Source organism: Lithobates pipiens, unplaced genomic scaffold (assembly GCF_037356315.1).
Source record: "Lithobates pipiens isolate NorthernLeopardFrog02 unplaced genomic scaffold, aLitPip1_a1.2 Scaffold_25, whole genome shotgun sequence".
Taxonomy (NCBI): domain Eukaryota; kingdom Metazoa; phylum Chordata; class Amphibia; order Anura; family Ranidae; genus Lithobates; species Lithobates pipiens.
This window is the reverse complement of record NW_027507787.1, coordinates 184,916,318-184,927,135: the sequence shown is the minus strand read 5'-3', so window position 1 is coordinate 184,927,135 and position 10,818 is coordinate 184,916,318. Positions and strand designations below refer to the sequence as shown.

At 40.7% G+C, this 10,818-nt stretch overlaps 1 protein-coding gene across 1 annotated transcript; it reads right to left on the bottom strand.

The window, feature by feature from the left end:
- Positions 1-692: 692 nt before the first annotated feature.
- CALHM1 (calcium homeostasis modulator 1) lies at positions 693-9,519 on the bottom strand. Its single transcript, XM_077455272.1, has 2 exons — positions 8,693-9,519; positions 693-2,180 (listed from the first exon to the last, which is right to left on the bottom strand). Exons 1-2 carry the CDS (start codon positions 9,239-9,241, stop codon positions 1,701-1,703), a joined length of 1,029 nt encoding a protein of 342 aa, XP_077311398.1. The 5' UTR covers positions 9,242-9,519; the 3' UTR covers positions 693-1,700.
- Positions 9,520-10,818: the final 1,299 nt, after the last annotated feature.

Below are 10,818 nucleotides of genomic sequence, written 5' to 3'. Positions count from 1 at the left end.
GGCTGGAGATCGCTGTGTGAGGCTGCTCCCCTGGAGGGTTCCCTGGAGAGTTGTACCTATCAAGTAGGTGAGTTCAGAAAGCACAGACTAATGACCCTGGGTAGAAGTAAGACTGTAAGGGAGATTGCTGCTATGGTGATGCACATGCTTGCACATGTGACTACTGCGGACCATCCACTAATTGTGATTGACTGTGTGATGCCAAGTGACCCCAGAATGTATGTCCTTGTGATGTGACTGTAATGCATTTTTCTGAATACCACCAGTAAAGCGCAGCAAAATTACTTCATTTGTGGACATTCCTTCCTTGGGGAAACAAAGGCCTATGGCCAGGAATGTTAAGTAAAGGCCTATGCCAAGGATCATGGCACAAGGTGGCAGAGTGTTTGGCCTCAGCAGGAGGGACAGTGTTATAGCAGGGCTGAAGTGTAGGGGGTAGAGTGCTTTTTGCACCAAATTTAGCCAACCATGAAGCCTCCCTTATTTACTAACTCAAAATATGCTATTTTTATCCTTTAAGATATAACACCTTTTTTCCATGGTAAAGATACTGTCATATTTGGGGTTATTCAGTAAAGCAGCACAAAAGATGCCATGCTGTGCTCACAAAAATACGTTGATGAGCTTGGAATAGTATTGTATCAGTCAGTATAGAACAAAAGTAGATTTTTTTAAAAATAACTTTGTTTTATTGAACATTTTAAGAAAAGTATGAGTTACACAATAAGTATTTTGCTTTGATTTAAAATTAAATAAACAGTCTTTTTTTAAGCACCTACAGATGAATAAAGTCATCCCAAAAAGTGATCAAAGTTTCACATTTCAGTCATATTGACTGTATAATAAACATATCTGCTAATACTGTTTTAAAAGTTTGCTCCCAATATATTATCAGCTTTTTGTTATTGGAAAGCTTGTGCCACTGGAAACACACTCATAAAGTGTCTAAAATAGTTTTATTATAAACGGATATGGGTCTTGGTGCAACAGGTAGAAGTTTAGATGCTGTTTTCTCCAGGTCACAGGAGTTGTAGGTACCATTGTCTTCTGAAATATAACAGGCAATGCCGGCCAATTGGGAGATCTGATACATCAAATGTGTTCTTGGACTATGTACTTTAACTGTTACATATAGTTACTATATACCTGGAACATTTAACTAAAGACTTATCCTTTCTACATACATATGGAAGCTAAAACACATCCACAACATGAAACTGGCCAAGCTTGCTGTTGTTCTTTAGCAATGAGAAAACAAATTTGTCTCAAATAAAAGCTAGATTTTTGTCTGTTAGGCATATATTTTCCCTTTATATAAACGACTGTTGTAGAAAGTTCCCAAAGTAAACAGCAGGGCAGCAACTTTGGCTTTCACCCCATGCTGTTTGAAACAGGTAATTCTCACGCATGCTTATCTTCACCGTCCACCCCATCAATTTCTTCAACCTCCTTCATTGAGTTATATTTTTCTGTTAACAAAAACACTATTTTCTACATAAATGCTCTTGACAAAGCATTGCAGGCACAACAGAAAAAGTTTGTCAAGATGTAATCACAGTGATTGGATCAATTTAAAATGTTGGCCCACCTCTGTATATTGGCTAAGAAAAATTTCCATTCTTCGAGATTTATTTCCACGTGGTTTCTAGGCCTAAATTCAGTTTTTCACAGTGTTGTCTTCTGTTCAAGACAGCCAGTCTTTAAACCTTACTGTAATAAGTTACAATTTCTTTCTTAGGTATATTTAGGTTATTGAGATCAAAAGTTTCCTTAATACATCCATTTCCATTTAGATGTTCATAGGATTTCAGGTTTAAAGGGGGTTTACATTTGTGCCAATTCTGTAGAAGAGTGTTCATTGTTCCCTGGCTGGTGACTCCCAGAAGTTTGTCTGCCTCCTCCTGCTCTGTTTCCTTTGACTCCTTCGGTTCCTTCCCTAGAATATGGGGATGACCCATGTCCATGTCTCGGTTAATGTTCTCGAAGAATTGCTGAATGCAGAGCTTTGCAAAACTTTTTGCATGTTCAGTACAGGTTTCATCGAAAAGCTTGCGCTCAATGTCAATATAGTGTGACCAATATTTGCTCTTAAGAAAGGCTGCTTGTGTGAAGCAAGGTCGTATGGCTCTGATGAGAAATGCCAGGAAGGTCATGAGTAAAACAAAGGTCCATCCAAATGCCTAGAAATTAAACAGGTATATATTTTAGTTTGTTCTACAAAGCTAGCCATATAAAAGTACAAAGCTGTTAGACTATTTATACATTTCTGTGGGCCCATCACTATGACGGACTACCTTGTAGGCCAATAGCAATATATGGGAGTTGGGAGTGGGTGGTCATGCTCCATTTAATACCAAAAATTCCAGAGCTTTCCCTGTTCAGGATGGCAAAACATTTGGCCATAGCAGAGGAAAATGAGAGCTGCTGCAGATATGTATAAGTACAGGGCACCATCACCTCAACAGGGGGGCATGAAGAGCTTTATAGTTAATTTCTGCCAGCTAAAAACTAGAGCTTACTAATCCTTTCTCCTTGCTCCTACTTGTTAAGGCAGTGTAAAATTACATTTTCCTGGGCCCCATTGGGTCAACAGAGGGGCTCAGAAGATTGGCGCATTGAATCGACTTTTTCACAATTTTCAGAGTGCATGTTATACTGCTCAATAGTTTAAGCTGGCTGCCCACTGCCTTCCCTGGCGGAGTGATCTTTAATGTACTGTACATGCGCTAGCTCTGCTCTGCTCTCTCAGGTGCCAAGACTTATGTGAGGCAGCTGACAAGGAGCAGTAAAACTAATCCTGGCAGCTGCAGGGAGTGTGGTAGCACACAGTGAGTTAGGAGTCACATGTTGTAATATCCTAATGTAGTATCCTCAGAGTACCGCAGAATCCTCACTGTGCCTTATGTCTGTTGGGTACTGACACCGTAGCACAGTACAGCCATGTGACATGATGTGACAGAGACATACAGCACCTGCTGCACTGGGTGATGCTACTTAACACTTGTTAAGCTGAGGGGAGGCAGTAAAAATGTGCAACTAAGCTGGGTTTTTATTGCCCCCCCAATCAATCCCCTTTTACCACATTTTAAAATGGTGCTGGGACTGTGCTGCACAACTGCACTATATGCAAGCCCGCCACCCCCCCCCCCCCTCCAACTTGAAGGCAAAGCTGCATTTTGCTTTTAGGCAGGAGAGAGGCCAGAGGTGGGGTCGAAAGCAGAGTCGAAAGGGGGCCCCATCAGGTAGGCTGTACCAGGCCACATCATTTATAACAGCGGCCCTGTGTGCTTATAGTTTATACCCGCTAACAGCTTTCTTTCTTCTTTTTTTACTTTTTTTATTATAGAATTGTTCAAAGTTTCCTATGCAACTTGTCATGCCATTTGATAGTTTCCTATTGTCTGCAATGAAAGCCTATTGTCCGCGAAGGAAACAGTCAAGTCGATGTGACTCTGACTCCATCAGAGTCGCACCGATTTTGAAAGAAGTTCCTGCACTACTTTTTGTAAATTCAGGTGCAACTTGCATAGACTTCTGTGCATGAAGTCACACATATGTCTTCCAAGATGCGCCTGAAGTGGAATGGTTTCAAAGTTGAAAAAAGCCTAACTGAATATTTGGAATGTGTTCAAATAACCTCCACCACCATATTGTTCATGTGCTCATTTGAACTAGAGTCGTTGTTCACAGAAAAGTGATCAGAAAATTGTCCCTTAGGGAAGACTAGTGTGTCAGCAGCTTGTTTTCAATATACAACGGGTAAAATAAGTATTGAACACATCACCATGTTCCTAGGTAAATACATTTCTAAAGGTGTTATTGATATGACATTTTCACCACATGCCGGTAACAACCCATGCAATCCATACATACAAAGGAACCAAAACAAATAAATTCAGGAATTAAGTTATGTGTAATAAAATGGAATGACACATTGATTCCCGTTTATTGGAAGAATAGCCAAGTACAGGGTCCGATTAGTGAATAATATCAAGGCTGCGGAGGAGTGGATGGCGAGATGTAGGGATAGGTATGACAAGTGGTATAGCATATGGGCCACATGGATTCATTACACTGAGGGGGACGCCATGGACTCACGTCCAACAGACCAGTCTCCAGCGGGAGGGGAGTAATTGTCAGAATGTTTTTTGATCCTGAATAACATTTGAATTAACTGCTGCAGATATGCTCATGAATGCATCCTTAGTTGTTTGTTTCTTTGTTATTCTTTTTCTTTTTTGTATTTATGTTTGCCTGTCTGACTTGGTGATATCTACACTTAATCGCCCCCTGTGTCCAACAGAGTGATTGGGGACACCCTAATTGGACTCATATGTTTTCCTGACTACGTAATAGATGCCTTCGTCTCTTATATCCTCTTTGTTAGATGGCCAATCGGGCCTACTGTTTTGTATACTATATGGATACACGGTTGGACAGTTCTGTATAAATCTTGTCATATTTGACTGTTATGTCACAAAAGAAAAATTTCTATAAATAAAGATTATATAAAAAAAAAATGGAATGAAACAGGGAAAAAGTATTGAACGCATGAAGAAAGGGAGCTGCAAAGCCAAGACACCTGCTGAAATCTATCAATAATTAGAAAGCAATCCTGCCCTTTGTCAGTTCAAATTAATATCAGCTGGTTCAGTTTCAACTGATGTTCTATAAAAAAGGTGTCTCATTACCAAAGTGTCACACAAGAAATGTCTCATGATGGGTAAAAGTAAAGAGCTCTCTCTCAACCTTTTTGTTGCATATCACATCTCAGCAATGCATGTGACTAATTTCTCCATACAGGAGGCATCTTGAAGATCTCATTACTAACAAAGGATTTTGTGTGAAGTATTAAATACATTTCAGTTGGCGTGTTCAATACTTTTCCCTGTGTCATTCCATTTTATTACACATAACTTCATTTCTGAACTTATTTGTTTTGGTATGTCTTTGTATGTATGGATTGCATGGGCTGTCACTGACATGTGGTGACAATTTTATGTCAATAGTACCTTTAGAAATATATTTACCTAGAAAAATTGTGACATGTTCAATACTTATTTTACCTGCTGTATTTATACAAGCTTTTCCCTTGAATTGGCCATGTAACATTGTCTCTGTGAGGACATGCATTCTCAATGACTTGCAGTTTTACTCCACCAGATGGGGTGGTGTGCACACACACATCACCATTTATAAAAGAGCAGGGATTTTGCTACCTGGGTTAAAACTCCAGGGTGAACTCAGCACTTCTTCTCTTGTTGCATCTGCAATTAGGTGACAGGACTTGCATTTTGAGGAAGCTGTTTTTTTTTTTTTAATTCAGCCTCAGTCTCAAGTGTAAGTGTTCGAGGTAAACTCCATAACACATTTGGTGTAGTTGCCCCCTCTTATTTACACTGTGGTCAGGCCTTAGTGCGATAGAAAAAGGTAACAGCTCCACTATACCCTAAACTCTCTGATCATGTGAAGATTACCATTTAGGGTTGATTTACCAAAGGCAAATATGCTGTTCACTTTGTAAGGGGAGTTGCACTTTGGAAGTTCCTTTTCCCCAGAGCTTAGCGAATTATGTGAAGCTTGCTGTCCTCCATCATCCAATCATATGCAAGCAAAAATGCATTTTGTTTTGTTTATTTTCCTTGAACGTGGTTGGGTATTCTTTGCAAAGGTAAATTGCACTACATTCAATCATTCTGGAGAAATTCTCTTTTAAAAAAATGTTTCTTTTAAAAGGGATTTTTCTTTCAGGAATAGGAGTTAGCATTAGATTTTACCACCAACTTTGTTGCTGCTGAAATCAGGTGTAGTGGAAGAATTATAATTGCGCAGTAGTGCTCTCTATCTACGCTCAACATTTTGAATAGCCAGACTTGAAGTATATCTGCCTAGGAATACATTTACCTTGGCATACCTTCCTTAACCACTTCAATACAGGGCATTTTCACCCCCTTCCTGCCCAGGCCAATTTTCAGCTTTCAGCGCTGTCATACTTTGAATGACAATTGCGTGGTCATGCGATGTTGTACCCAAATTAAATTTTTCCCCCACAAATAGAGCTTTCTTTTGGTGGTATTTGATCACCTCTGCGGTTTTTATTTTTTGTGCTATAAACAAAAAAAATATTTATTACTTTTTGCTATAATAAATATCGCATTTTTTTTTTAAAAAACAATTTTTTTCCTCAGTTTAGGCTAATATGTATTCTTCTATATATTTTTGGTAAAAATCCCAATAAGCGTATATTGATTGGTTGCATAAAAGTTATAGAGTCTATAAAATAGGGGATAGATTTGTCATTTTTATTATTATTATTATTATTATTTTTTTTACTACTAATGGCAGTGATCTGTGATTTTTATCATGACTGTGACATTGCAGCGGACAGATTGGAAACTTTTGACACTATTTTGGGACCATTCACATTTATAAAGTGATTGATGCTATAAAAAATGCACTGATTACTGTATAAATGTGACTGGCAGGGAAGGGGTTAACACTAGGGAGGCACTGAAGGGGTTAAATGTGTGTCCTAGGGAGTGATTCTAACTGTGGGGGGAGGGTACTGATGAGGGGAGGAGACCAATCGGTGTTCCTCTGTACAAGGAACATACGATCAGTTCTCCTATCCCCTGATCTGTGTTTACGGCCCGACTGTGTTACCGGGAAATCGCGGGTACCGGGCACGTGCATCGGGTCCCCATTGATGCGGCGAGCGCGTGCTCTCCACAATGCCGGAAGTGGAGGAATTCATATGGCGCCCACCCAGAGGGAGCAACGGTTCCTGCTGCCATCATTTTACAATACGGCAGTAGGGAATTGGTTAAAGAGGCCCTTCAGCCTCACCTCCACTCATTTTTTCTCTATACCCCTGCTTACCAGGTAGTGTTGTAGGCACAGTTTAAATACTCACCCAGCCACCAGATCCAGCGTTACCCTACTGACATCCTTCTGTCAAAAAACACTGCTCGGTCCCACACCACCATCTTACCTGTGACATCATTGAGAGGTTCGCCGGTTCTTTCGGGTTCAGCTGGCAGAGCCTTACAATGATGCAGTGCTAGGCCCGCCACTCTCCTACCTACACAATGAATGACTAATGGCCTCCTGGGATATGTGACGTGCATATGCCAAGAGGCCCAGCGAGGACTGTGCACGTCATTCGCCTAGAATGACGTGCCTGGAGGTGCGGGCTCAAGCTATTTGCTAAAAAATAAAAAATAAAGGAATTAAAGAAAAACACTGCTGCATTCATGTAGAAGAGGGGTGGAGAAGCGAGAACTTCATATAGATGGTGAAGATCCACTTTAGGCTGGATTCACACCAGTCCGGTGAGAATTCTAGCTCCATTTTCTCTGTGAAGAGAAAAAAACAGCTGTTCATTGGTTCTGCTCCGTTGTTGGTGAGGATCAGCTGAGCAGGGAGAGGGGGAGGTGTAGTGAGGAGGGGGAGAGAATGCCTGTTCGCAACGGAATGCATCTGGGAATCAGATGCGTTCCCATAGAAGAATATGCGCCTTCAATTCGCAATGTACTGCCTAGAAAACACACATGTTTTTTGGGCAATGCAGAGTGCGAATGCAACACATATATGTGAACCAGATGCATTCAAACGAATAGATTTTAAAATGTTACGCAAATTGGATGCCGTGTAAGCCCCATTGAATACGCATAGGTGTGAACCCAGCCTTAAAGCTGGCCATACACTAGTAGAATATTCTGTAGAATATTCAAATTTCTGTTAAAGAAGTCATATGCAAGCCACGATGAAGTTGTGCAGAGATGTCGGCTTCAAATTTACACGATTTTGAAGCCACGCTGGTGTGAACCAGCACTAATGTATGGTAAAGCACCATTTGTTCTATTCAAGCAAGGGAGTAGTAGCCCTACGTAAACTCCAAGTTGCAACTTGCATACATAGAGCCTAGGACTCTCACCCCTGTGTGAATCCTTCAGGTGTTTGAGTAGCCAAGCTCCAATTCTGTCATATGGGGAGAACGGGACTGAATTACAGCCCCCCCCCCCCCCCCCATATCTGGAAGTGCTAGACGTTTTTAGATTATTCTCTTTTTTCTTTGCTCCTTGCTGCCAGACAGAGAGAGAGAGAGAGAGAGAGAGAGTGTTAAATTATTTCCTGGCTGTGATCAGCAAGGCCAATGACTGTAGCACTGAGGATTATACAACTAGGGGATCTTCTACAATTAACACATTATTCTCTGTTGAAATGCTTTAGAGGTTGAGCTGAGACTGACATTGATCATCATTTCCCATTAAAATGTGAACACTTATTCTAATACTGAGAGTGCAACTTATTAAGTGCATACTGTGGAAAAACAAGAGGGGGAGGTTTTACGCATGGCACCCAGGCCTGGCATTTTCAGCTGCCATGCCATGAGCAGTAGACCAGACAATTCACTTTAAGTATGTAAACCCAAGTGTACAGCAAAAAGCTGTGAATATAACAAGATTTAAAGAAGGTGTTTAAATGCCATAGTGAATGACCACATGGCCTAATGTGTGACAAATGGTCAGTATTAATAATAATAATTATTAACATAATACATAATAAACATAATAAATCTTAATATTACTCCCCAGTCATATAGCGCTCATATAGTGAAAAGAAATCACAAAACAAATGCAAGAACTAACATAACATAGTTAATAGTAAAATAAAATCTGGGATGTGTCACCTGAGAAATGCAGCGCAGGTATCTGGTTGCCACTTCCTGTGGTATGATATGATGTCCATCATAAATATCCTTGCAAGGAATCCTGGCCAGTATTCGCCTGATTTCCTTTTCAGATAGATCTACGCCAGTCATATTTCCCAGGGTGTCCACAGGAATAGATGTGCTAAATGCACATATAAAGCTCTCACCATGTAGCAACGTCACTGATATCCATACTGCTGGGGCAATTAACGCTCGCTGAGTCATTGAACAGAACATATATCGCAATACAGCTGCGTCTTTCTGCCTCATGCCTGTTGGCCTCCTCCATTCCTCGGCAAGCATTGAGACATTATTGTTCATTACAAACCCCAATAAAAAAAAGACGATAGGTGGTACGCACATAACCCCCATAGCATAGGACAAGTTGTAGTTTGGAAGACACGGGCAATTAAAATCAAATGTTGTGTAAAGTTGGGCACTCGCAAGTGCCATGATACCACATATTCCATTCATGAAAGATTCCTGGTTGGCTTGCAGGAACTGGAAGATCATACGAAATTTATCCATTTTTTGACTTTGGGATGTATCAACAAAGTAAGGAAAGAGTTTTCCTTTTCTTGGTGTCTTCTGAGCTTCAGAAAGTTAATATTAGCTTTTCCAGAAGAGATAATTCTTCTCGCTTTAATCTTGTCCTGTTGCTGTCTTCCGTTTGTTTTTCTTTTCAAAGGTGCGCAGGCAGTTAAGCTTAATACTTCATTCAAAAACAGATTTGCAGTCGTGAAATTAATTGTTTTAGCCAGTTGTGGAATCTCATGCACAATCTCTGCTTTTCTCTGAAAACTATTAGATGTAAACCTGTTTGCAAATGCTTCTGTGACGTGTATACTCCCACAATAACCACAGAAAGAAGCCCAACCTTCCACACACCTATGCAAAAAAGTCGAGATGAAACTGGCTGACAGGCATCTTGTCCCGCAAGAGTCCTGAGAGCACATTAGTGGCTACTTTCAACATAGCAGAACCTGATGTTTTAATACTTATCGGCTATACTCGTTCTCAGATTGCCATATAAATAAAGATAGTAATTTTCTTGACTTTTTTAAATTAGTGTTACATATATATCCTGCAAATGACATTAATATCTGTACATCATATCCATAGAGAGAGAAGTAACATCTAAAAAACCCTGATGCAAAAGGCTGATTTAATGAAGGAATTGTGAATCCTCGCATGGTAAAATGTATTATTATTCACTTCAATTATTCAATCGTGCACAGATTAAATCAAAGGGATTTTCTTATTACTTAAAGCAGACCTTCAGTCGTTTTTTCATCTTTCCATCTATTAAATCTTCTGCCCTTGTTGTTTTAACTTTGAATAGTAAAACTTGTTTTTTTCTGCCAGTAAATTCCTTATAGAGCCCACTTCCTGTTTCTTGTCTGGTAAAAACCCTAGGCTTATGACATAATGCACAGCTCCCTCTGTCTCTCACTATCGTGATAGTTTGCCAGGAAGGGGGGGGGGGGGGGTGAGTCATAAGAGGGCCAATGAGAGCTGCAGAGCTGGAGGTATGCCTCTGTGTGTCTGTGTAAATCCAGGAAGCGAACAGGCAGCAGCTTCAGCTGCCCACAGTTAAAATGGATGCAGCCAGACTTCGTGGAGGGAGATTTTTGCAGCATGTTTGGCAAGTACAGAATCACAGTATGTATAAAATAATATGAAAAGTGGTTGGAGGGAAACTTCTGAATGGCAAATATATTTTTATCACAGATTATGTGAGCCGACTGCAAATCCTCTTTAACTGGAAAATTTAAAGTAAATATCCACGCATGTTTACTAAGGCTCGGTTCACACAGGGGGCGACGCGAGGCGACACGACTTGCCGTGCCGCGACCTGACAAGTCGCCCCCGTTCTGTACTACGGAACCGTTCTAAGAGGAGCGACTCGAGTCGCTCCGACTTAGAAAAAAGGTTCCTGTACTACTTTTGGGCGACCTCGGGCGACTTGCATTGACTTCTATACAGAAGTCATTTGCAAGTCGCCGCTGAGGTCGCGGCAGGTCGTGGCGCGGCAAGTCGTGTCGCCTCGCATCGCCCCCTGTGTGAACCGAGCCTAACTCCTTTAGTAAATCAGCCTCAATATA